The sequence below is a fragment of the Chrysemys picta genome, chromosome 24 (genome assembly GCF_011386835.1).
Source record: "Chrysemys picta bellii isolate R12L10 chromosome 24, ASM1138683v2, whole genome shotgun sequence".
NCBI classification, from domain to species: Eukaryota; Metazoa; Chordata; order Testudines; family Emydidae; genus Chrysemys; species Chrysemys picta.
The window spans coordinates 6,944,767-6,971,492 of record NC_088814.1 but is presented as its reverse complement, the minus strand read 5'-3'; the positions used below and the strand labels follow the sequence as shown (position 1 = coordinate 6,971,492).

The window sequence follows — 26,726 nt, the reverse complement described above, 5'->3', positions numbered from 1 at the left end:
TAAAACTTGCTCATGTAGACAAGTCCTGAGAATCTCAAAGATCTTTGTAAGCAGTCATTAATTAAGCCTGTTTTTCAGATGGGCAAACTGAGGCACCTTGAATTGTCTAAGGTTACACAGCAAAGCGGTGAATCGAACCCAGGAGTCCTGGCTTTCAGATCCCCAACTAGACAGGCTCTTTTCTGCAGTAGAGGAGCTCTGCTAGAGTGTTTTATACAACAGGTCACCAAGCGGAGTTGTGAGGCAGAAGAAATTTTCATTGAATATCCATCTAATTTTTCCTAATCGAAACTTCATTTCAAAGTGTCATTATTTCAAATGAGGGTTTAAAAAAATCCCTCCTACACAGTGTAAGAAATCACTCAAGGAGAATGCTGGGTAAAGGTCTGGCTTCTGCTGGCAAGGTATTTAGGGGCAGTGTCTATAAACAAAGCAGCAGTGGGAGTATACAGCTAGCAAGGCAGAAGGACTGTGATGAGATTCCTGAAAACTAGAGTAAGATGGAGACGTTTTTAGGAAGTCCTTGTTCCATTAGTAACTGTCTGTTCTAGGGTTTAACTATGACAAGATGCTCTCAGAGTGGGTGCACAGAATGTACAAGCTGAGTCAGACTCAGATGAATTGTAGAAGCTATTCAGTGGGTGAAAAGGTACTGTTGATGTCGTAGAGGGAACATGCACAGTTAAATAAACTGATAGGAAATACAGGATGAAAAGAGGTCCACCTCGTCCAGTTCCCTGTCTTCAGCAGTGGCCACTGCCTCACCAGTGAAAGGTGAATCCTTTCCCCCAGCATACACACATTTGCCAGGCCAGATATGTAATGCTGTATATGGGGTGGATGAGTATTCCTTTTGGAGCCCTTTAGCAATCAGCTCCTGTCTGCTTGGTTACCCCTGTATCTGTGAGCAGCTTTGAAAAAGCTTGTTGGGTTCTGGTTTTAGAGGTGGTATAGCTGGAAGATCAATACTGTGTTCAGGGCCGACGAGACGGGGGGGAAGCCGGTACAAATTACCGGGGCCCGGCTTCTCCCTCCCCTCGTTGGCCCTGTTTAGCCGGTCCGCCCTTGCTGGGGGTCCGAACTCGCTCTCGGCGGCCCTGTGTGTTATGGGAGGGGGAGGAAATCACCATCTGGAAACAATGTTTGACAGGCTTAATTGGATGCTTCTTTGCAGTTGAGCTGTGGAGTCAAATTGACTCTCTTAACACTGTGGGCTGGTTGTGTCGTGTGATTTCAGAGCAGTGAGACCCAACATATCATTTCCCGGCTCAAAGGAGGGAGCTGTCCCTTCTGATGAGCATGAAATGGATGGCAGGAAGAGGGATAAAATGACACTTGGCAGTGGAAGATGAAGCCCTAAACTCCTGACTTCCTCAGGATCAGAGGATCTGTCATCCCCCCTGAGCAGAGCACCCATTGGAATAAGTGTGTGTTTTTGTGTGCAAAAGGAATGCTGCAAATATCAGGGAAAAGGAGAGCACCCATCGGGGAGAGAGAGAGAGTGTGTGTGTGTGTGAGAGAGAGAGAGAGAGGTCAGAAGCCTTTACAAAGGTATAAGGATATGGCTTTGCCATGCAGCACAGTCAACCTGCCTTGAGGTTTGAGTGATGGAGAGAGGGAATAAATGACAGTACAGTGGAGCACAGAGCATCCCTCCCTCTCCTGTACTAAGCCCTCCTCCTCAGAGATTACCCTAGAATCACTGGGTACTTCTTTAGGTCATAAGAGTAGCTGCTCATTGATTGGACTGGGGAAGGTACATTCCTTTGAGAAATCTGGATAAATAGAGGCAGCAGAGCTCAGATTTGCAGACAGGTAAAAGGCGAATCTAGGACTTTGACAAGACAGAGGAAGAATAGAAAGAAATAGGCACTGAATTAGGGAATTGATGTCTTATTAAACTGATGTGCATACTTCTGTCTCTTACCAACTTACAGTGCAGCTATAAGACAGAAATAAACAAAAAGAGGGAGGAAAAAACCCAAGATCTCGCTTCTAAACTCCCTCAGCAGAACGTGAAAGAGCCCCAACCTTCTCACTGAGTTCTTTAAAACCCAACTATTTAAACATTTGCCAGTTTAGAGAGGATCTTTAGAGGTTTAGGCAAGGATCTTTGTCAAGAGCTATGGAAAGCTTTAGAGTTTTTTTCCTGCTGATTTTTCTTTGTTCACAGATTTTTTGTTTTGAAGATGTGCCCAGTTTGGAGAAAGACCCTTGGACAGCCCCGTCTCTGAAGGTAAATGGCTTATTCTTCCTTTCTTTGTGGATTTTTGAAGGCTTGGAGGGTGTTTTGAAGCCATTTATGGCTTGGGGAATTTATTCTCTCAGTATCTTAGCAGTCTGATTTAACTTTATAGTCTCCTGCAAAGGAGGACCACTAAGAGCTAGTAGTGATGCTTTGAACTGATGTAGGACTTGACCTCTTCAAAGTCCTTTCCAAACAACAATACTCACAACACCCCAGGAAGGTGTGGTAGGTAGGGAGGTATTTATTATCTCCACTTTACAAATCGGAAAACTGAGACCTAGACAGGTTAAGTGACTTCGCCTCAAGTGTCTCTGGTTAAAAAGGAAACGTGTGTAACATATTTTTAAAGGAATGGTTTCTAAGAAGTGAAAAATATCCATCAGTAATCCCATTGGTGCTAGACACCACAGCAATGGGTACATTAGAAATAAGGAACTTTGAAGGGTTACTACATACGGTACGTTTCTAGACAGCGTATCTGCTTTGAAGTGCAGTTGCATACAGAAAAGGGGCTACGTTAAATATAGCACCTTCTTCAAATCCTGTCTGCTCAGTTCTCTATCACTAGTAAGCGTTAGCCAATGCAGCTAAGGGACAGGAAGCTAAAATATATTCTGCCCCATGTATCAGCAACTAAATTGTCATGCAAGCTTGCTCTGAGTACTGTAAACTTTTCTACTGGCAATAAAGGGGAAAAATAACAACTATACTTAGCTTGTAGGCAGTGCTTTTCATTTGTAGTTCTCAAAGCACTTTACAGAAGAAGGTAATGATATTCATCCCTACTTTACATGTGGGGAAACTGAGTCACAGAGCGAGGCCATGATGTGCCCCAGGTCATATAGCAAGTCAGTGGCAGAGCTGAGAACAGAATGCAGGAATCCTGACTCTCAGTCTAATGCCCTTGCCACTGGACCACACTACCGTCCCAGTATGGCTCGGCGTTTCAGATCTCATGGTGAGTTGGCAGGCCTGGTAGTCTGAAAACTCCTCTTATGATTTGTAAGCTATAAGCAAAGTTGACTGGGAAATTGCTGAAAGCAAAAGGTGGAACCCTTTCATGTCTTAATGATACATAGGAAGTGCCAGATTGGATCAGATAAGTTTGCTGTCCTGTCCCTGACAGTGGCCAGTATCAGCTACTTCAGAGGAAAATGCAAGAACCCTACAGCAAGTAGTTATGGGATAACCTGTCCAGCAGAAAATTTTCCTTCTGACTCCCAACCATTAGAGCTTGGCTCATGCCCTGAAGCAGGAAGGCTCACGGATCTTCAAAAATTCTGTGATTTTTTAATTTGAAATATTCTTTTTACTAACAGCACGGTATATTAAACAGGAACTAACTCCTACCCTTTATAAGAGTTCCAGCCTTCCAGGACATGAGGTTAGAGTTAAAAAAAACCTCACATTCATGACCTATATTAACGCATCTGAGAATCTTTACATTACAAAGGGCAGAAATCACTTATAGGCTAGATCTCAGTAATAAGGAACAAAAGTGGAATTGTGAGTTTGTTTGAAACCAAACACTGAAACACACTCGTCCTCCCCAGTGCACACACTGAGCCCGATTCTCTACTGCAATGGAGAACTGGGCCCACACGCACTGGGGTTTGTTTTACCCCTTCATTTGCGAAGTATATACAGCAAGGCTGCTGCTTTGCCTCCGGACGATTTACAAGAGCCATGATGAAAATCACTCGTTGCCATTGCATGTTGTATTATCATTAATGTTCAGAAGTGGTTAAAATGATCTGAGCTCTGAGTGGAAATTTCATAGCCTGGACTATCTAGCTACAGGGATTGTAGCACTATGGCAATTAATGTCAAGCTGTGTTTTTGAAGTCCTATCAAATCTCTGTAGATCTCAGTATCTGCCTGTGTAGGAAGCTAACGCAGTAGCATGACCAGTTTGGCGTCCCTTAACTATTTCACCCTCAATGCTCCAAGCTGCTGCTTGAAGGGAAGTTTTCGCTCCCAGACTCTCAGCTCTTTGGTCGTTACTAACAGCGGGGATGGGATTTCAGCTTCTCTCCTTGACTCTCCCTTTTGCTTTCTAGGATGAGGGCTTGCAGAGCAGCTCCCTCCAGCGCTTTGCACAGCTGGTGAAAAGGGGGAAATTCCAGCAGTTCTATGGCCTGATGGGAAAACGGGCTAGTGGTAAGTTCAGTGCTTATCAGAAATTAAAACAGGTGTCCACCCTTGCTTAGTCCATCAGACCAATGCCTGCAAATTGCCACTGAATGCAAGGACCTAGTACTTTCCCTTGTTCAACAAGAGAACTGCTGGGCTTTTCTTTTGGTGAAGGGGCGGTCAGCTGCCCTAACGGTCTTCTATTTTCCCCTCACTTCTGTGATCCTTTGTGACAACCACTATCGTTCTGCCTGAAGAGATTTCATTCAGAATTTATCAGTGGCACCCTGATAATCAAAGGGTTGATATTTTCACAATAATACCACTTATCAGAGGAGCCAAAGGTTACCAACATTAGCCCCATTTTAGAGATGGGGAAACTGAGGCTCAGAGAGGCAAAGTGACTTGACTAAGGTTACAGAGTGAGTTAGTAGCAGACCTAGGAGCAGCACTTAGGTCACTCTTCTCCCAATCCCTTGCTCAAACCACTAGACCAAATGGCCTCTCTGAGGAACAAGCCCTCCCTTGGCTCAGAGTGCTTCCTACACAGCAAAACTAGTCCCTGCTGGTCTCCACTGCACAAGAATGAGACTAGATCCGAGCACCTGGCAACACAGTATTAATCCACCACCTCTTCCTCTCCTACATTAAATATCCACCCAAGAGGGAATCCCATTGCAATTATAGCACATGACCTTGTACGTCTCTCTAGAATGTGGGCAGCGTAATAAGCAAAATGCATATATGACGTTACACAGATCACTTGGGAGAGGTGCAGGGGAAAAGAACAAGGTGTTCACGCCCAACCTTCATTTCTCTCTTTCTTTTTAAAAAGGGGTGCCACATACTTCACCAGCGGGGCATAAGAGTGAGTGTTTCTTTTCCCCTCATCTTTCTGTTTGTAAAGCCAGTAATGTATGTTCACCCCTACCCACAGCCCAGAGAGGCAGACACAATAATTTTGCTTAGAGTCACCTGCCTCTGTGTCCCTAAAAATGATAGATGAGCTTTTTCCACCACCAAATCCTCACGGGAATCTAAGTGGTACCTTGATCTGGTGCTAAGGGGAGGAAAAATGTTACTAATGAGATTGCTGTAACATGCTGATGTGCTCCAATCTGTATGAAAGGAGAGAGAAGTACAAAAACCATCTTGAAACATACTCATGCTGCTTACCCTACCCCCCAAAGGCAGATAAGTACCATTCCTATTTTACAGCTACAGAAACTAAGGCAGGAGGTGAAGTGACTTGTCCATGGCCACTGGAGGAGTCAGTGGGATTAGGAGTTGGGTGGCCCTGGGTCTCAGTCTCACACTCACACCCTCAGAATACACCTCTCTTTCAAAACAATGAGGGGCAGGGGAAAGCTTCAATCCTCCATCCTGCCATCAAAGGATTCTTATTTGGACAGGTCAACACTCAACACCTAGTTCCGGGCTTTCCTGGGGTCAGGTCGATCCAGACAGACTAACTTTGTCCGAGCTTTTTTTTTCTTCTTCCTAGCTTTAAACCACAAAAAACTTTTGAACCAAAGTCCCTTCTTAGGAACAATACTGTCCTCCTCGCTCAGCTCCAGAGTAGCTCCGGGCCAGAAGCAGAGGAAGAGACACAAGGCTCTTCACACTTCTAGAGTGTGGCCGTTCAGCAATGGACAGTGGCTCACAGTAATATAGCAGGGGAATCGGTGACAAAACCAGAGTAAGGGCTTGTCTACACCCTGTCTGGGTATTGCTTTAGCTAATATCTGTTTGAAATCCATATAGTTAAAGCTGTACAACCCTCCCCTAGTGTGGATGCAATACTGCCAGTATAAAGAGGCCTTAGATCAGTAAACTGCAGCCAGACTGTGGGTTTTACTGCCTGAAACTATTCTGGTAGAAAAATAGTTTTACTGGTACGAAAACTGTGTGTAAACCAGGCCTAAAGGAGGCCGAAATGACCAATTCTCATGTCCTCTGTAGACATGCTATCGGTATGGGTCCCCATCTACTTTTCCTGCGTTTAACTTTTATACGTCTCCTTGCCAACCTCTGCATCTCTTTGCCGTACTAGGGCACCAAGGAGCGACGTTCATAGGACTCATGGGACGAAGATCCTCCAGTGGAGGTGGGTGAGCTCCCATACCTGACGCTCCTTAGATCAGTCTCTCCCCCCGTCAGTTATCCTGACAGGGAGCCCTCAGCTCATTATTCACCTGTCCTCCTCCTCCGCCCACTTATTTATAGCTGCTGGAGTTTGCAAGAACTTTGCTTGATGCAGACAGACCCTCATTGGTTCAAGTCTCTCTGGTGGCATTTGTGCGGGTACAGTTGTGTCTTAGTCATGCAGCACAGGGTTTTTATTACGCCCCCCACTCCCTTTCACAAAGGAACTGCCCTCTTGGCAATTTACCATCATATATACTGCATGCTATTCCAGCTCCAACTCTTGAGAAGAAGCTGGTATTAACTAATTGGGAATCTCCAACTTTCCTACCAAAATTAGTTTGAGCACAATTTAAAAAGAAAGATACTGATTCCCAAATATTGGGGTGCGAGGATAGGGCATTTCCCACCTTTAAGTCCACACGAGAGTGCAGCCTAAAAGCTAGGAATAACTACTGCACACGATAGCATGACTTTATCCCCTCCGTGCAAAGTTATTCCAAGTTGCCCTTTTTCTCTTCCATAGAATATTTTGTAGCTGCAGTTTATATGATTTTGAAGGAAGCTAAAACTTGCTGGAACACAGGTCTCTTCTTACACCCGCCCCCACTTGCATATATTTTCTGCTCCAAAATTATTATTTGTATTAGGGTAGCACCTAGAGGCCCCATTCAAGATCGGGGCCCCAGTGTGCTAGGTTCTGTGCAGACACATAGTAAGAAACAGTCCTTGACCCGAAGAGCTTACATTTTCAACAGACAAGATCAACAAGGGGTGGGAGAAATGATCCCCAGTTTGCAGATGAGAAACTGAGCCCCAGAGAGATTGAGTGACTTGCCCAAGGTCACACAGGAAGTCCGTAGCAGAGCCAAGAAAAGAAATCTGGGTTCAGGAGTCCCAGCCTTGTGCCTTAACCACAAGGCTACCCTCCTATCAGGCCTGAAGGTCTTCTCCACTGCAGAAATTGGATCTCAGACCTGGTCCATATTAAAAAGTTAGGTGGACCTAGCTACGTGAAAAATCCACCTCCCTGGGCGACATAGTTAAGTCAACCTAACACCTGGTGTAGACAGCACTAGGTTGACAGTCAACCTAGTGCTGTCTACACCAGGTGTTAGGTTGACTTAACTATGTCGCCCGGGGGGTGGATTTTTCACGTAGCTGGATGAATACTGCTATGGATACTGGCTCTGAGGGAGGTGGATTACTTACACCAATGGGAGAACCCCTCACATTGGCACCGGCAGCATCTACACACATTGAAGTGCTTCTGCAGTGCAGCTGCAGTGCTACAACTGTGCTGCTGTGCATTTCAAGTGTAGACAAGCCCTCGCTACTATAGAAACCAATCCAAATAGACGTCCCTCATGCAGATATTTTTCTCTCCTCCTACAGAGTCAACACAGGACTGGGACAACAGCCAGCCACTTCCTGCATGGGAGCCATAGCATGACACTCCATCAGTGACCAACATCGGCTCCTTTCCTTCACAAGCACTAGATTACGATAGCTATGTCGTCTGCTCGTCCATTCACACCCCATGAACGGAGTAACACAGTGCTTTTCTAGTACCAGATAAGCACTTTAGGATCTTTTCTTTTACTATTATCTCCTTTGGTCAAACTGCTATGATATATAAATGTATTGCTGTTGCTGGGACGAGTTGGCGCTTTCTTTACATCACATTCGATGAGCAGGGCACAGGGTTAGTACATCCCGTCCTTACTCCTGTAGCCGGGACAGATACACACTTTGGTTTCCTTATTGCATTATTTCTGCTGAGGTGATAAAGCCTGAAATGTAAGTTCTTAAAAATCAAAAGAGGAAGGAAATGCTTATCTAGTATCTTTTCTTCAGTTTTTTTAAAGTTAATAACCTGACTGCAGGGAGCTATTGGGGACATAAAAGTTGTGTAACTAAAGTACACAACGTATATGGCAAGAAAGCTTTATTTTCTCTCCATCTCCCATTTCAATTTATTATGGAATAAGCACCCATTGTGGGGCAAGCACAAAAAATAACACCTGAAAAGCTTTGTCACCTCATTGTGGGCGGGAACGGAGATATTTTTTGTTCTGTATTTGTACACAGAACAATTGCTCAGCAGTGTTATAATGAGGTGCATCGCTCTGGTAGGTTAGGCCATAGTACTCCGTAGTCTAAGGTCAAAGAGATTACAGTGTGTCTCAGCACCATCTTCCTCTCAAGAGATACATACAGCTGCTCGTTGAGAGAGACACTCCCCTCTACATCCCCACAAATACAGCGCGATCCTCACAGAAACCTTGAGCATCACATTAATATTTCCTCTGGTCCCTGTAGTCTAATAAATGGGGCAGTGATGTACTGGTACAGCTACCAAGATCAATGGTTCTCTGCCAAATTCTCCACAATAGTCGTTTTCTAGTATCAGACTTCACCGGGGTGAGACATTCCCTTATTTCTAATCTCCAACCCTTCCACTCTAGGAGAAGGGTGGGGGAATGATGCCAGCAGAGCTATTTGGCAATGTACTCATCAAGGTTTCATATATTCTCCTTGCTGATCAAAGGCTCTTCCTCTTCATGGAGGAACAGAAGCAGATGGCAACACAGGGTAGGTGCACAGATGCTCATCCCAACCAGAGTGTAAGAGAGGAGAGCAGAAAAAAGGGGAACCCAGGGTGATTTGCTTCCCACAGTGAATCTCTGGAGAGAGATGGAACCACAGCAGTTTGATTAGCTTCCAATTTAAATCAGACATTGTAGCAAAGGCTCAAAATCTTTGAGGTCTGCCTTGAACTTCAAACTTTTGATCTTCAAAAGACAGAGACTTAGCTCTTCAAAATACTGCTGGGGGGGAAGAAATAGGTCTCGTTTCAAAGAGTTTAAGGCCAGAAGGGACTATTAGATCACCCAATCTTACCTCTATAGCACAGCCCATTAATTATCAGCCAGATACCCCTATATTAAGCCCGAAGACGTCCATTAGACTAAAGCATTTCAGTCCTCAGGAGACTAAACTGTGTACCACGGGCAGAGAACAGGAGACTAAAAGGTGCCATGGTCATGGAAGAACAGCTTGGGTAAACAACGAGGAAGCTCCTCCCTTCTTACAGCAACTTTGGGTGGCCCCTACAGTCAGCTTGGTATGAAGTATGGATGTTGGAGGTACAGTCTTAGGGCTACTGTACCTGCTAGAGTTCAACATTCCCAACAGCGCCATCCACCGCAGAGTCATTTCTAAACAAAGCTAATACAGGATCTAGGACATTTTTAACGCAGCCAACCTGAAGGCTGCTTCAGTCACTATCCCTATTACAATGACAGCATAAAGGCAGGTTCAAAATTGAAGTATCTTACACGTTCGGAATGGAAAAGCAGTCTCACTCAACGGAAGAGCCACCTTAAATCCCCACTGCTCAGGAAAACTAAAAGGAAGGAATTGACGACTTGAGCAGAGAACATGCTTTATTGAGAAGTAGATACAGGAATAGCACATTCTACCACATCAGGGGAACAGGGTTTAGCTTGTGTACATGACTGGCCTTCTTCCCCACTCCCCAGAGTTCCACCCTGCCAGATGGTTCCAAGAGTATGTCTTCAGCTACAACGTAGGATCCCAGGGCACTTGACAGCAATCCTCAGTAATGCCCACAAGAATATAAATCCTGTGCCGAGATCTATTTAGGGAGGCAAAGAAAAAGGCACAGCCCACCATGAAAGGGCCCGTAGAGAACTTCTCCACACTGGGAATGGTCAGTGATTAACAAGAAATGGCCCTTACTTATCAGCACTGGGCAAGAGCTTCATTTCAGACACCACACAACAAGAGATCATCGGAAGGGTCTAAATGCAGCTATCACTCACCTCACACCTGTCCCCTCGCAGGAGATCGATGGGAAACACATGGCACAAGGACAGTGGTTATACTTGAAAGCCATTTTACGGAGGTTTCTTTTGGTGGTGCAGAGGGGTGTGTGTGTGGGGGGGTCACTGTTGTTCTACAAGAACAGACAGGATGCACTGTCAACAGAAAAGCAACCATCCATACAGCTAGCCGGAGCCGCTGTTGATGCACAGAATGTATGCTTTAGACAATCCAACAACTGAGGATATTGCTTTACAGACTTTCTGTGGCTGTTTGGACAAGGATATCAAAAATTCACCTGAAATTAATATTTTATTCCTTTAATATAGAGAGAATCTTTTCAAAAAGCTACAATTCAAAGACTGTTTTAGGAGAACGACTAAGTTGAAATACACTAAACTTGTTTCTATACGTGTAAAGGAAACCACCAACTCCAGCAACAGGAAACCAGTGATATCTGACCTAAGAGGCCTGTACTGCCATGATACCGCACTAACCTCAGGAGAGCCTGCCACACCCAAAAGGGCTACTCTGTAACAGTATGTCACATCACAGTGCTTTCACACTATTAATCTGGACTCTTCCAGGGTAACACCAATGATCACACCACTCACTGACAGGTGCAAGTTGTGCAAGCTTCCGAGTGTACAATATTAGCAGTCAGTTTTTGTTACATGAAGACCTGGTATATTATGTGGGGAAGCTCTCTTTAAAGAGGTGTCATGCTCTCTTACTGAAACTAATTGATACATGGGGTAAGGAAGTTCATCAGACAGGATTAGTTATAACAATGCTAAAGTCAGTAAACTGGCAGCATGTTGGGAACCTGCTTGGATGCAGATTTACAACCCTTTCCCCAAACAAAACGTTGATGGAATAATTTGGAGAACAGATTTGTAGACCTTGTTCAAAGGCCACAGAAGCTGTCCTGTTCATTACTTAGAAAGCAGAGTGCCTGCAGGAAGGAACACAAACAGATTATAGGACACGACACAACCTCATTGGAATAAGAACGTGAGGGCGGGACCAGTGACTGGACAGGTACAGTACCAGATATCAGAACTCCTTGGGCCAGTGCTTGGGTCCTATACAGATCCAATCCTTGCAACCTCATTGAGGCCGAAACATAAAGTTCCTCAGAACCAGCGTCTGTGGTGTGCACAAAAGATCTGGGCCAGAACAGTACCAAGGGGAACTGATCTTCCTGGAGGGTACTGTACCAGCCAATCACAACAGCAACAGATACAACAGAGATCCCTAGGGTACTTCCTACTGCTGGGGTTCTTCACTGGCTTCTGGAGTGATGGCCAGTTAAGTTCCCTTGGGAGGGGTCCATTTCAAACAACTGGGATCCATTGTCTTATTGGTGTTTGATCTTTTTGCCTCTTTGGCTATCCATTCGTCAATCAGATCCTGAGAAAGAGAGCATGAAAGGGCAGGTTAAACCAAAGAGAATAATTGATGTGAATTATCCATTGGACAACCCACATGTGAGTCCAACACTCTGGAAATGACCTGCGCACCATCTGCTTGGTACCACAGAGATGATATGTTGTGAATGGAGCAGCCCATATTACTTTTTAGGAACTCCGCTGATAACATAGGTCAGGCTGTCTTCACCTACAGGTGAGAGCCCCAGAAAGGGGAAATTAAAAAAAAAAGTGAAGAGGGGAGCTGGGTTTGAGGAGTTACTTGCTTAAGACTAGCAATGGAATTTCCCTATGTCAAAAAACAGCACAGAAGGTGGTTAAAAAGTAGAGGATTTCTACACTAGTTGGGGGGAGGAGGGGAAAAAAAATCAGACTGGGGACCCACCTGAAACTTTATCAGATATTTTGTTTCGCTTTAAGATTAAAAAGTTCCCTCACCAGAATCAAAGCGCAAGAAAACCCAACACAATGCATAGGGAACGTAGATTAAGATAGGATATTATCCTATGGACCTAACACACAAAGCTGAACTGTACAGCAACAAAAGTGCAGGTGCAGCCCCCAGAAGTCTTACCTGTCTCTTTAACACCAGGTGTTTTCCCTTCCAGTACTTGAGCATCTGAAGTGCCTGCAGAGTACTAACGATGTCAACAGGGTTCACTGCAGTCTCCTGGCTGATTTCTGAAAAACAAGATCACAGTCCACAAGAGGATAGACCACCAAGGAATTCCCTCAAGACTGCGGGTGTCGTACTTGTTTAGTTCTCAAATACAACTTCATGTTATGCCGTGCCCACCCTTCATAATTATATCCACAAGATGCCTTGCAAATACTGAGATCTTTTAAGTTTAATGCCAATACTCATTCCTTTACTTCAGCCTGGTCAATGATTAGGGAAGCAGTGTTATCTAGTGGTCAGAGCAGGCACTGGGAGCCCACAGTCCATTCCCAGTTGTGTCACTGACTTGTTATGTGACTTTAGGCAAATCACCACCTCTGTGCTTCACTTTCCTCACCTGTGAAATGGGAATAATTGTTATCGCCCAAGGGGTGGCTGTAGGCTTAACTGTTTGTGAAGAACTTCGGAGAACCTTAGATTCTATACAAATTGCTAGTAATGAAGTCTACGTATCTATCACTGCATATAGTCCAAGTATTTTTAGAAATTTTCGGAAATTTCTCCTTAGCCAAATAGTTTTTCCCTTTTGAAATTAATATTCTAAATTAGCGATGCATTTCGCCCTCTAAAGAAAGCCACAACACAAATCACCATCCACCTCCTGGTACTCTCTGTAGCCAGTTGGGATAGGCAGTGACTGAATGCCATTTAGTCAGACCTCAATAGTGACCTCTGTGGAGGAAAACTATAAAGATTTACTGGATTGTCACACAAGTGTCAATTCAGACAAAGACAAGAAGAAGAGAGGCAAAATGACCCCAGCTGGCCACCAGCACCAAACCTCAGAAGAAAACAATTTGGATCTATTGGGAACGAGCGAGAGAATACTCACCACCTACACTGGGTAATGCAGCAATGAACAGAGTTGATTTTTGAAAGCATAGACATGAGCTAAGCAACAGTCCAGGTGCCTGCTGTGTTCCTATTAACCTAGATCTGCATAGCATCAGAGGTGTAAAACATTACTCATTTGTATCTAGTTATTCAGGCTGGCTTTTCTGGAGAGGGAGCTGTGCAGGGGAGCTGCTCCGAATGATGCTGACTTTCAAGCTGCTGTTTTGATCCCTATCGCTCACTGTTTTTCTTTTTATAAACAAAATTAATTAAGGGCATAAATGTGGGTGCTTTGAGAGTCTTCAAAGCCCGGCAACCTAGCTTAATTTTAAAAACAGTGGGGTGAGACAGCCAGACAAAAACCCATCTAATTACAGTCTAGAGGAGCCACGCCACTTTAAGAACTCCAGTAAGAGAAAGCAACTCACCCATGAGGGTAAAATGGACCAAAAACGTCAGTCAGCGCAGGTTTGGAGAAAGGAGTGAAGAACAAAGAGCACAGAAACGTTCCTGAACAAGTTCTCTACAAGCTCATTTAGCACTAGAACACACCTTTGATAGAGATCTCTTTGCCTTGGAAATTGTGCAGATAACGAAGAAGAACTTCCTTCCAGTAACTACGGTAGCTGATAAGGCCCAAGTCAGACAGCGGGCGTTCTGGAGAGCCAACCTTCTCTTCCACTTTGGAAAGTAAATAACCTGCGAGCAAGAGAAGACGTTTACTCACAGTATACCAGGCTCACTCCTGACTGTCAACTAGCTACAGTTAACTGCAGGGATTTGTCATCACAGATGCCCAAAAAACAACATGCGTGTTGCACAAGTTCACCAAAAAATAGTTAATCTGGGGCAGCTAATGCCTCCTAATGCTTTATTAGCAGCACTGGAGAAACAGTTCAGAAGTCTTTTTCCATACAGACAGACCAACTATAGCCTGCTAAGTGGTGAATGATTATAATTCAGTCCAGGAAATACTGCTGACTTGCATCATTATCAGTATGATCCGAGACACATTTGGAAAGAACCACAAGAGGCAACTGTGCAGATTTTGTTAGCATAAGTTTCCCTGCAAGGGAGTAACAGTACCTGGATATGGAACATGCTAAAGGCTCTTCTTTTGATTGGCCACTTCTGCACCCGCATATCTGTTACAACCCTGCCCTGAATGGCCCCACTGGCGCACACATGCAAAAGAGTGTTCTCAACAGCTCTTCTGGGAGTCAAGGGCACTGATACATTATGTACAAGCTTGGTTTGAAGGAACCTTATCTGACGCAGCTGTGCATTTTTCTGCTTCTCAAAGGTCAGTGCAGGAATACAGTATAGAGACAAAACCTGAACTCTTGAAGACAGCGGGTTTGCCTCATTTCACAGACACGGCTGAAAGATTTTGCCATAACTTTTCCATATACGTACTGAAGTCAATGAGCATTTTGCCATAACCCTGCCTCATGTACTGGGGCATCGTCAGAATACAAGACACATTGTAGTTGAGGAAAGAATTCTTCTCCTGAAAGCAAGAAGAGGGAGGAACTAGATCAGCAGGTCTCAATCTGCACAAACAGCAAGTCTATCACTATTGCAACAAGCCAAACAAGGCAGCACAACTGACGCAATACAAGTTGAGGGAAACAGCAATGCAACAGCCAGCCTGACAACTAACTTTCAATGTGAGCTTCCTCCACCCACCAAGCTGGCTTAGAGTTCATTACTGTATTAACCATTAAACTGGGCACCCACTCTCATGATTGCTAGGAGTAGGATGGAAGGCAAATAGAGCCCTGTCATGAGAGATTGTTGATTTAACCAGGACATTAGGGTAGTGCTGACACAGCAATCTCTGTTCTGAATCCAACAACCTTCTTAATTGCACATGCAACATAAAGTCAACACTGCATGAGAATGATACACATACTGCACTAGCAAAAAGTTTAATGAGGGAAGAGACCCATTAGGACAACGCAGGATATTTCTTTATGTTTCTTTAGTGCTTTATCCAGTCATAATTTAGGTGGCTTAAGAGACGGAGCTTCCAACACTCTCCTTGGGAGACTATTCTACTGTCTAATGGTTTTCATTTGCTGCAATTTTTACTCTCTCAGGACAGTTGCACCACAGAAACTGCATTTAAGTAAAGACAGCTAGGAAGTGTACTTCACAAAGATGTACTAGGCATTAAAGAAAAAGTCCACAGACACTTCTGTCTATTAAGGAGGCAACATGGGTGAGCAGACAAGGCACAGAACTATGAGCCAGGAGACCTGGCTTTTACCCTAACTTCTGCCACTGACATGTGGTGTGGCCTTGGGCAATTCACTTCACCTTTGTTCCTCAGTTCCCCTATCTCTAAAATGGATATGATATTTTCCCATCTCAAAGTGCTTTATAAAGCTCTAGGGATAAAACGCATTAGAAGTGCTAACTATTATTAGAAAATGAATCTAAATTTATCACAAAGGAATTCATCTCCATTTGAGACAGAGAGATCCTAGCTGACTTGTATACAAGTGATTACGAATTACTGTTTAATATAACAATGTCTCTTGGCAAAAGTTTTGCTAGCAATTAGGAAAACTAAATAGCAAAGCTTCTGAAAAGCTTCTGTAGTTTAGCTTTGACATTTTAGCTCTTCCTGGACACTTGGATGTTGGGACTTGTAGAAAACTGAGGAGTGAGGGTTTGCATAGATGACCTCTGTCTTAAGCTACAGCATTAATACAGGTTTACATATATTGGTGGTTGATTTCTACTGACCTTGGAGAAATACCCTATCAGGTGGCAGCCAGTGTTGTCAGCTTCTGTCATGACATAGAAGAGGAAGGGTTCAACATCGTAATACAGAGTCTTATGATCCAAGAAAAGCTTCGCCAGCAGGCACAGGTTTTGGCAGTAGATCTGGAAGCAGAAGGAGAATCTGACACACCTGTTTGTCATGGTGCAGCATCTCTGAAAGAGAACCCCTTCCACTTTTGAAAGGATGGGAACTGTAACAAAATACAGATTAGAGTAGATCTGTTCTTCCACCAAATGTGCGTCTTCTCAAAACAGCTTCATTCCTAGCCATGGCAACAAAACCCCTCAATATCCAGTTTCTAGCAGGGCTTAGAAGGGTCTTCCACTATAGCAATGGCTCTAGCCATTTGGAGGCAACTGTACCACTTCACTAGACTAAGCCCTTGGTTGTACCTGCCAGTATACACTACATGCTAGTCAATTGTGAATGCTCTAACCAGCAATGGAGCTGGGTTGCTCCGCTGCAGCTTATAGCACTCGTAACTGAACGGGAGACAGGCAGTGGTGGCATGAGTCCAGGAACTCATTAAGGTTCAGAAGGGGAACTGAACATACAATTGACAGCAGCTCCTGCACTAGTACTTGTATGTGAACAAGCTGATGGAACCATGGGCCTGCAGGAGGGCTGAATTACAACCACAATGAAGATGCAGATAGACATTATTCAGGTGCACTGTTGCAAGAACCATCCAGTGCATTAAGGTAACTACTAGCATTGCAAGAAGGGGCAGTGTAGGCATTAACACCCCTTCTGGAATCAGAGGGAAAGAGGCCATGATCTCCTGCTTCTCTACAGTGTAAGGCAGGCGACATATAAAGTGCATTAGAAAGGTGAACACCAGAAGCAAGACTGTGCCACCACTGCAATTCCAGTTACCTTGTTCTTTTTCCCATCCACTTCAAACACCGAAATGGAGCCTTTGCGGTAAATTTCGTCCCCTGGTGGATGTTTCCAGACACATTTTGCCTACAAGAAAATGACAGTCAAAGTTAGGGTAACAATACTGCTCTAGCAGCTGCTTTGAAAGCAGAAAGAGCCTCTTGGATACAGAATAAGTGTTCCTAACAGGGAAACATTCATTCCTGTTCAGCTACAATGAGAAACTGGATTCCCAGCCCCCACTCCTACTCCACTGTGGTCCATTCAGCTGGCCCAGGGATTAAGACTATCTGAGAAAACCTGTCTTCCTTTCAAAGCTGTGCAGAGCACTTAGCATTCAGGCAGGCAGGCTCCCAAAGGGACTATTCGAGCCCAAAACAGCTACTTTGTTTTGACGTGTTTTCATTATACTTCCAATCTCCAAACCTAAGGAGCTGGGGAACGATCACCAAGGATTTACCATGTGTCTGCGCAGTATTGTCTGACTCTTCATGTATTTGAGACAGAACTCGCACATGTAGAGGCGTCCCAACCGAGCATACTCTTCTGGATAGGGAGAATGATACCAGGTGTCCAGCTCATAGCGGCCAAAGGCAATTGTTTTAATCATGTTGCTGCCTTCTGTGATCTGGCCCTGAAGCCGCAACTTCTCCTATCAGCGGAAGGAATAGAGGAAACGTAATAAAAAAGGAAAGAGAAAAACAAACATTTATTTCTCTTCTGTGAGCCTCTTCCAGAGCCATCTTACAAAATGCAAATCCCCACGGAGCCCTCCATGCTAGCTTGACACATATTAACAAGTTTCCTGTCATGCCGGTATGGCCTGTGATCTCCAGGACCTCACATCACTCAACCTTACCTTGGATTGTTAACTTGAAACAAATTTACCCTCCAGGCCCACTTTGTATTTTCTCCCTCCCACAAGGGGAAAAGGGTCACTGACCATTCTGGTCGAGGTGTCCCCAAGGTACCACCAGAGACCATCAACATTGCTTCTGGATCAGCTTTGGGGGTGGGAAGCGGCATCTCAAGAAGCCGTTATCAGTCTAGCTTAAGACACAGTTCTGAACTCCAGGATGGCAGCGCGCTGATAGGCTGGCCTCTTGCAGAGCATTTTAAACTCTCAACTCAATCAATACTCAGCTATTGTTTCAATGTGTGAAGCTGTTGCCCATTCTGCCCAGGAACACATTGATCTTCTCTCACAGGAGGAAAGCTGCAAATGAGCACTTGAAAAATGGGATTGAATCACTCTCTTGCCTCAGAACTCTTGCAGTGTCCAAGACTGGAAATGCACAGCTCCAGCTGTACTGTGGGCAAATTCATTGTTGTCAGACACCGCTAGACTCCTTATATTTTTAAGACCTAAATACAGGAAGACAGTCAGCCCTGGTGTAACTCCACTGACTTGGCTCTTATTTTGAACATGTTACACTCTGCATTCTATTGCCATTTACTCTTTGCATAGTTCAGAGGTGGTTCTTCTCACACACTCTCACTCATCAGCATAAACACTGCAGACTGTGGGGACGTTCAGCTCTTGGAAAAGCAAAGGCCGCTGCTAGCAGACATGTTAAGGATTAGGAGTCTCACCAGGTCTTCAGAGGCCCGTGCTTGTGCTCTTCGGAAAAGCTCTAGGTCATACTCGCTAGTCAGGTTTTCCAAGAGGGGTTCTCTGGTGTTGCCATAGGTTTGTCTGTGTTCCTGAAAAAGTTAAATATTAGGAGCTTTAAACCTCTGAATGATCTATGCCAACCCTGGGCTGCTGAATGCCACAGCCTTGTTTGCCCAGCATTCTGCAGGATGAGTGGAAAGCAAAATCTCCATATGCTTGTGGCATACTATAGAAAGGAACTAAAGTAAATTTTGCTGTCATACCATGTACTTTTCTTTCTGCTCCTTGGTTAGTCCCGCATTTCTTTTCTTCCTCAGCTCTGCTACTTTCTCTTTGTACCGCAGCTGTCTCTCTGTTGGTGCCTGAAAGAGAGAAGCTAGGAATAATCAATGCACTTAGCTTACTTCAAACATTGCCTGTATCCTTTCAGTTCTAAAGGACTCAACATTCCATGCGTTCCCCCTTTCATCAAGTCTTTCTCCCCTGAAGGGTACGTTCAGTTGACTGCTCATCACCAATAGCTAGGAAGGGCAACATGAAATCACAAGGCAACATAAAGGAATATAGAGTATGTTACGTGAGCAATGGGTTGATAATGTGTGCTAGCTGCATTTTCCATTAAAAAAAAAAAGTGTTTAAATGAGTTTTATGAATTTCAAAGCTCATGAGAGAACACAGATTAGAGACAGGCAGAGCGCAGACATGTAAAGGACAGAGTCCCCTTTCTTCCCCAGGCCTGCTACTGCGCCTCAATCCCAATGCACAGAACCATACTCTGTCTATCTGGGATTTTATCATGTGAACAAATATTCCTTGGAAACAGACTCAGGTCAAACTTGTTACAAAGATAAACTCATCTAGATTTGAACCCAAGTGTCCAAAATTTGAAGCATGAACCACTGAAGGCCTTCTCTTTGGTTTAGCAGAAGGTATACTGACCAATGCATTTCTGTAGAAACACATTTGCTCTGCATTTCAAAAAGCACAAACAGAGAATAATCTCTCAGAACAGCCACTGCTTATTTTGCATAACTATAATAGATTGGTGGATTATGATGTTTCCTATATCAATCAGGGCCAGCCACATCCCATGTTCTCACCAGCAACCAGGGTCTTTTTTTTTGGAGATATCCTATCTCCTAGAACTGGAAGGGACCTTGAAAGGTCATCAAGTCCAGCCCCCAGCCTTCACTAGCAGGACCAAGTACTGATTTTGCCCCAGATCCCTAAGTGGCCCCCTCAAGGATTGAACTCACAACCCTGGGTTTAGCATGCCAATGCTCAAACCACTGAGCTATCCCTCCCCTGCTCCAAACCCTCATCTCATGATTACAATGGAGAGGATAATGGTGCACGAGGGCCCAGCACAAAGCCCATTTCAAAGATGAATCAGGAAGAGGAATGCAAGAGTTCTAGTCACAAAAGCTTGAAGGCCCAAACTGAGGTTTCGCACCTGGAATTGGGACACTGCTTATGCAGAGAATGCATACCTGATGTCTGGTGGCATGCCTGTTGTTGTCATCCTGTCTGTGGGACAGCATCCTCTCCTCGATCTGTTTATCTCGGCTCTGCGCTCTCACCTGGAAATCAGAAAAAAAGCCCTCAAAGCATGTGAGGAGTCTTTTTCCAGTTCCCCTTTGAATTCCAGTATACAGAATGTACACCGTGACACAAATATGCACTGCTGTTTCATGTCTAAAGTGAGACTACACTTCGAGCATAATAACCATCAGTTTAACACTGGGCTATTAATGACAGGCCTTGACATCTCGTACTGTAAAAGCAGAATGAAAACAGAAGAAGAGAGAAAGTTACCTTGCACTCATCTGCTGAGAGATTATGATATAGTGGGCATCCTGATATGGAAAAGTGTCTCTCATGCTTCCCTGTTAGGTGTCCTGTGGAGAACCAGAGAAAAAAACCTTACAGCCAGTAAGTAAAAAAGCCAGTAATTAAAGCATCTTTAGATCAGGTGGTTAGACACTGTGGCTGGGTTTCAAAGAGGGGCTAAATAAGTTTATTACCCGTAAAACAGGACGAAAAAAACCTCATGATTCACAAGATAAGCTCTAGGGGCCAAAAAGGAAACCCAAATATACACACTACACCACATTATCATGTTAGATCATCTTCCTTCCAAGTATCCTGCTTCTGGCAGTAACAAGGGTCTTACCTCAAGAACCCTATATTTTCCCCAGGCCTTTATGTTGATGACCCATCTCCTTTCTGACAGATCAATTTCCCGTCACATCACATCCATTCCCCTTGTACTCTTACCCCTCCACTGCAGGGTGCAAGAATTCCAAAAGGATTTACTAGGATTGGAACCAACAAATTTCACCGATGTTCCATCCAGAATACCGCAAGATATCAATGTAAACAGGGTTTTATCATTTTGTTTCAAAGTGAATTTAGTGTGGATTGCATTTGTCCACAGAACCGGTAAAGTTCAGACAGCAGCAGGGAAAGCTTCCTCCACACTATCCTGTCACAGCACTGACACGCATTGCCCACCTCAAGTGAGAAAGGGTATTTCAAACTCCATGGCCTATTCAGTTGCTCTCTTTGCTGAGAAACTATTAAAAAGGGGGCAACTGAAGTTTGCGTAGGAGGAAACTGAAGCAAGATCAAAACTATTTCCACATAGGCCAAAGAGCCAACAGGTGGCACAGCATCCAGTCACTATTAACGGACTGGATCTCAACTACTGACCTAGAAGAATATTCCATTGACCTTCCAGGCCCAACGCTGCAGAGAATTTTGCACTAAGCTCAGAGCTTTTTGTACAAGTGATAGTGCATTGTGAGAACTCCACTGATCTGGGTGCAGATAGAGAAACTTGGAAAACATCAGCACTGTAACCATCCATTCTCAGGCTTTTCTTCTCCTCACCACCCTCAACTATTTCTGGCTAAAAGACACCCCTGAAAAGTATGTACTGCTGGCGTGTTCTAGTCCCCCCAAGTGGTTTTCTATTTCAACCACCCAACAAATACCCTGATCCCAATAAAATGCATACTGCTGAGACATACTATTCCACCCAGTGGGGGTTCTCAACCCTGTGAAACGTGGGCTACTGAGCCCAATGTCAGAAATGGAAGGAAGAGGAACTAATCTTGGAGCTGGCTTTACCTAGGGAGTTGCAACCAGGCGTGGGACACTTCATGTTGAAGTTGTAGCTTTCATGGAAACGGCGGCGCTTGGGGCGGTGAGATAGGTCACTTCCAGAATCCTTCATGGACATGTCCTTGGCAATGCTCTCATCATGGGACACATTTGGACTGGATATATCTATGTCAGACTCTGAAGAGGGGGCATTCCCAGTTGGGGTGCGCGGTGGAGACTCGTCATGATCCACTGCATTTTTGGTATCTGAATGAGAGTTGAGACGTTATAGATTTGCATGAAGGGAAGCTTACAAAGAAATGCATTACGTGACTTCACACAACACACAGCCACCTGCTGCAAACCCTCATTCTTAGGGCCCTGCATTAAACCATCAGTCTCATAGGGCTGGTCTCCGAGAGAAAGCACACCACTTGGCTGACATCGTCCTGCAAGCACTCAAAGCCACACCTCACTCCCGTACCTCTATCAGAGAAGTCGACCACTTGCTCTGTTTCTGATCCAGATGAGCGGGTCTGTCGGAGTGGGTATTTTTTTGGAGTCACAGGGGTGGGTTGTTGTTGACTGCGGGTCACCCTCCTAGTAGAATAGGCAGGCTCCTCTGTGCCAAAGGATGGCGGATTACGAACTGGACTGGAATCTAGTTTAATAAACAATAAAAAACCAAATTAATTGAGGGTAACCACTACCAATCACGAACGTGCCTCCCCGCCTGATCCCAAAGCCAGGGTCAAATTACCTCTGGTTCTGCTCCTATCAACAATCCAAACTACAGGTTCAACATCATCCGACAGCTTGACCCCAATATCAAGGTCTCTCTTCCAACACCATTGATACATCTACTAGCATCGAGATCTGTTCTGTTCGTCTAAGCTGCCCTTTTTCACAGTTTTACAGACACTATGAGCCACCAACAATCTGAGGCATGAGGCACAAAGTCAACTTGTTCTGTACTCCATCATTTATCCAAGGGTTACAAACCATCTCCCACTGAGAAAGAGAACAGCTGCCTGTGAAGATGAGGATCATTACTAGTTAGATCAGCCCTCTGTATACCACAGCTGCTTTTGGTGCAAGGCAGTAGAGTTGGGACCCTGCATGTAACCTTCCAGCATTACCACTCTTAATAAAGATTCTCATGCAGCAAATTCTCCAGCAAAAAATGTATTTTTCCTTTTAATTACTGTCAGCCAAGATCAGCAGACCTTAAATCAACTATGAGAAAGTGGAAAAGTAAAACGTACCTTCTGTCTAGATGCCAAAATGTAGAAACTTGCAAAATATACCCCACTGACACAATATATTGGTTACACTGCATTACACAACAGGCTTTCAACTAATCTAAAAATACACTCCTCCTCACAGCACAGAGCCTCAACTTCCATTTCTGAGCACCTCCAAGCAGCCTGAAGTCTCCAAATACCAACTTCCCTCTTTCTGTCTTGTTATTTATATGCTGTTCTCATCACCGTGATATTACTAAGCTAAAATTCAGGAGAAAAAGCCCTGAGGTCCAGTTTCAGGGATGTGGTTACAATGAAGCCAAACAGAACAGCGAATTCCAGGTGTGCCAGGCCTTTATGCAAAGGCATGTTTTGAACATTTCTTTTGATTACAATACAAACAGCTGTTCCTTTAAATAACTCAAGCGACTTAGAAATTTTGGGAACGTTCATTCATGTGAATGATACGTAGCACTTCTATATAACTACACGCTTAAGAATCTTCAAGTGCACCAAAACCACTAAACTGAGCATCACAAACGTTTACATTGGGTAGGCAGCATCCATTATACACATAAGGAAACTGAGTTAGAGAGGTCAAGTGACTTTTTAAAGGTCTCAGAAAATCAGTGGCAAAGCTAAGAATAGAACCTAAGGATTCCAACTGCCAGTGCCTTTAACTACGAGACAACACTACCTTTCAGATCAGGGAATAGATAGGAGGTCAGACTTCCGACCCCCTGTTTAATCATTAGATTGAACAGCCTCATTTATACAATGCATCCTTGCAATGCCTTTGTTCCTTTCCCTGGCACACCTGTATTTAATGAGAAAAAATAATGAATGGGATTAACTAATGTGAAGGTATAGATTCACTGAAATTCCTTTAAGTATTACCAAGCCAAGAATACTGTGACTGCCCAGCCAGCTGCGTCTGGTGGGGCTAGGAAGAAAGGCATTTACCTTGAGAGCTCTGACTGAGCCTGGCTGAGGAACGGGTCACGCGGGCGGATCTTCGCGACGTGCCATCGCTTTCAGAGCTGTCTGTGTGCTCAGGATCTGTAGAGAAATCGGAGTCTTCGGTTCCATCTGAACTACTGCCTGCATTCCTCTGTAACACCACAGATCCAGACATTAGCACAGGAGCACTTCTACTTGTATACTTGTATTAATACTAGAAATAAGAGAATATTTGATGCTAGAAAGATCATTTCAATACACAACAAAAACAAACTAATGGCTTTCGGTTAGTTTGCTCTGGAGGAAAAGCTCGCTTTAGTACAAGAAACATGAGATATCAGACAGTACCATCCATAACACAGGATTTTTGCAAACAGATCAGGTCCATAAAACTACAGATGACACTAATTTCATTTTAGAAGAACATACTTGAAGTTTCAAGCAATTCAGACATTAGCTCCCTAATTTAACAAAAAGGTTCCAGACTGACTGCTCTCTTTCCAGGGCTCTCACTACACCACTAAATAAATTCATTAATGGAGATATCCCATCTCCTAGAACTGGAAGGGACCCTGAAAGGTCATCGAGTCCAGCCCCCTGCCTTCACTAGCAGGGCCAAGTACTGATTTTGCCCTAGATCCCTAAGTGGCCTGCTCAAGGATTGAACTCACAACCCTGGGTTTAGCAGGCCAATGCTCAAACCACTGAGCTATCCCTCCCCCCATACTACACATAAGCAGCAGTGCTTCCCCTTTATCCGCTGAAAGCTCTTGCAAGAAAGTTAGACAGCAGAGCCAAGGCTCAGCAGATTTAGCAGTGGGAAAGATGGGAACCAAGACTACATATTCTAACCAAATGACCATTCCACTTGCCCCACTGGGGCAGGGTTTGGGGTCCGGAGTGGGAGTGATGTGAAACAAAGCCCAGGACTGAGTGAACATGCCATGGCAGGTTGATGAATGCAGGTGCATCACTCTGAGTCTTCTAGATGCTCCTATATACAGGGAGTCCCAGCTACACAACCCTGGGATTTGGGAAGGAGGAAGGTGAAGGAACCCAGGGGAATCTGAGGAGGTAAAGAGGGGAGTATAAGGGGTAGCTGATGAAGTTCATCAAGGGTGAGCTTTCGCAGTGCACAATTGTGTGGTGTAGAGGGGGGAATGGGGGAGGGGTGAGCTAAAAGCAATCCTGTGGGAGTGGTATAGCAGGAATAGCTAAAGCAACCCACGGTGGGGGTACGTTTATGGCATAGAGGGAAATATGGGGGAAGAAATAAGGCCAAGTGTAGGAGGGTGGCATAGAGAGAAGCATGGGGAGAGCGAAGACAGTCAGGGTGGTAGTACAGGAGAGTGCACAGGAGGGGAATTAATGCAGCCCAATGCAAAGGTCTTCCCTGGGGTACATTAACTCAGCCAGCTATTTGCTTCGTTTTACAACAGGCTACATCAAAAGCACTCGTGAAGTCAGTACCAACGCAAATGTCCTACAATGATTTGTTTACACTGCTCTATATACTAATACACTGACACGTAAGTACACTATTTTCTGTTCCAACGGATTCATTTGATCATTCTAGGGCAAAAATGAGACAGGCAGGAGGCAGCCACGTCCCGGTACTAGTGGGGCTGTGACACGTGGGTGGTTTTAGGTCTGGATTTTGCAAGCAAGTCGTTTTTAAGTGAGGTGAAACTTGGGGGCCCACAAGCCCAACCAGACTCCTGCCAGGGGTCTGGGAAGGTGGAGAGCCGCCGCTCCAGGGTGGGGATGCTCTGGTGGGGAGTCAGGCGATCCTGGCCTGGGGGTGCCCTGGAGGGGAGGATGGGGAAGGCCAAGGCCATCTGGGGGAGCCACGGAGGCTCCATCAAGCGCTACACCCCTGTCCCTGGCTTGGGCACGGGGCGCCCCTACGTACCCCGGCCGCAGCCGCTTTGTTTTGCCCCCGCCGCGTTACCGCTCCCTCAGGCGCGCTCCCCCGCCTGCTCCAACCAATCACGGTGGAAGAGGGGCGGGGCGGATAGGCATCCTCTCCAATAGAAACGTTAATGAGAAAGAGGCGCGGCCCCAGGGCGTGACTGACGGGAAATACCGGCCTATCCGCGTGCATCTCGCGGTCCCAGACCCAACCATTCAGGGAGGACCGATTGAATGGGAGGGAAGGGAGAGCGAACGGGAGAAACAAGGCACGCGTGGGGAGGTGACGGTAGGGGGCGGAGAGGGGCAGCAATGACGTCCAATCAGCGTCCAGCTGGGCCGCAAGGAGGAGCCAATCGACGACCAGGTCTCCAAGTAGGTGTCCAATCAGAAAGGCAAGAAGGAGGAACGTGCGCCAAGAGGGGGAAGGGGAAAAGATGACCGTTGGGGCGATGAGTGATAGCAGCGGTGACCAATCAGTGCTCAGCAGGCCCTACTGGGGAGCCATTCAGGTTGCAAGATGGGCGGGCGCAGGGGGCTGAAGGCCGCTATTTTCGCTCGGTTTTCATGGCTGTAGGGGGCTGTTCGGTGGGGGGCAAACGGGGGCAAACAGGATCTAACCGCCCTTTCCCTCCCCAGGGCCTTTCCCGCCTGCCCGGCCCTGTACTCACCTTCCTGCGCGGCATCCTTGGTGGGGGCGGGGGCAGCGAAGGCAGTTGGTCTCCGGTGCCCCCGGCCCGGGAAGCGGCGGTAGCCGCCGCGTTAGCACCGGTGGGCTCCGTGGTGACAGCCGTGTCTCTCGTGCTATCTCGCTGACGGTCACGCCGCGCCAGGCCGCTCCTCCGCCGCCAACAGCCCCTGTTTCCAGCTAGGTCCCTCACGCTTCCGCCGGGACACGGT

General features: G+C 45.4%; 2 protein-coding genes across 9 annotated transcripts; one reads left to right on the top strand and one right to left on the bottom strand.

Moving 5' to 3' along the window:
• Positions 1–435: 435 nt before the first annotated feature.
• On the top strand, positions 436–8,180 carry LOC101946867 (tachykinin 4). Of its 2 annotated transcripts, XM_042844498.2 has the most exons (5): positions 436–495; positions 2,174–2,236; positions 4,309–4,408; positions 6,435–6,488; positions 7,922–8,180. In XM_042844498.2, exons 1-5 carry the CDS (start codon positions 475–477, stop codon positions 7,972–7,974), a joined length of 291 nt encoding a protein of 96 aa, XP_042700432.1. In that variant the 5' UTR covers positions 436–474; the 3' UTR covers positions 7,975–8,180. The 2 variants fall into 2 exon arrangements, with proteins under 2 accessions (XP_042700432.1, XP_005301987.1); XM_005301930.5 differs by lacking the exon at positions 436–495 and having other exon boundaries at positions 1,814–2,236.
• A 1,777-nt stretch (positions 8,181–9,957) lies between these two features.
• On the bottom strand, positions 9,958–26,705 carry KAT7 (lysine acetyltransferase 7). 7 transcript variants are annotated; one of them, XR_010594700.1, is made up of 15 exons: positions 25,828–26,154; positions 23,919–24,066; positions 22,196–22,372; positions 21,739–21,978; positions 20,422–20,504; positions 20,097–20,186; positions 18,870–18,968; positions 18,585–18,695; positions 17,452–17,643; positions 16,989–17,078; positions 16,073–16,302; positions 14,735–14,828; positions 13,871–14,017; positions 12,380–12,486; positions 9,958–11,788 (listed from the first exon to the last, which is right to left on the bottom strand). XR_010594700.1 is itself a non-coding variant. In XM_024100751.3 (15 exons), exons 2-15 carry the CDS (start codon positions 24,088–24,090, stop codon positions 11,687–11,689), a joined length of 1,845 nt encoding a protein of 614 aa, XP_023956519.1. In that variant the 5' UTR covers positions 24,091–24,129; positions 26,498–26,705; the 3' UTR covers positions 9,958–11,686. The 7 variants fall into 7 exon arrangements, 6 of the variants coding, with proteins under 6 accessions (XP_023956519.1, XP_008160879.1, XP_042700426.1 ...); XM_024100751.3 differs by lacking the exon at positions 25,828–26,154 and adding an exon at positions 26,498–26,705 and having other exon boundaries at positions 16,073–16,213; positions 23,919–24,129; XM_008162657.4 differs by lacking the exon at positions 25,828–26,154 and adding an exon at positions 26,498–26,629 and having other exon boundaries at positions 16,073–16,213.
• Between the last annotated feature and the right edge of the window lie 21 nt (positions 26,706–26,726).

What these genes read in the sequence shown, in the direction of transcription:
- KAT7 (XM_042844492.2), bottom strand. Translation starts at nt 26,019, where the DNA reads ATGCACGCGGATAGGCCGGTATTTCCCGTCAGTCACGCCCTGGGGCCG. An exon ending in TGGATGGGAAAAAGAACAAG is followed by an intron (nt 16,214 to 16,988) that starts GTAACTGGAATT and finishes TTCTGCTTCCAG; the next exon opens with ATCTACTGCCAAAACCTGTG. An exon ending in CAAAATGCTCATTGACTTCA is followed by an intron (nt 14,018 to 14,734) that starts GTACGTATATGG and finishes TCTTGCTCGCAG; the next exon opens with GTTATTTACTTTCCAAAGTG.
- LOC101946867 (XM_005301930.5), top strand. Translation starts at nt 2,126, where the DNA reads ATGGAAAGCTTTAGAGTTTTTTTCCTGCTGATTTTTCTTTGTTCACAG. An exon ending in GGACAGCCCCGTCTCTGAAG is followed by an intron (nt 2,237 to 4,308) that starts GTAAATGGCTTA and finishes TTTGCTTTCTAG; the next exon opens with GATGAGGGCTTGCAGAGCAG. An exon ending in GATGGGAAAACGGGCTAGTG is followed by an intron (nt 4,409 to 6,434) that starts GTAAGTTCAGTG and finishes TTGCCGTACTAG; the next exon opens with GGCACCAAGGAGCGACGTTC.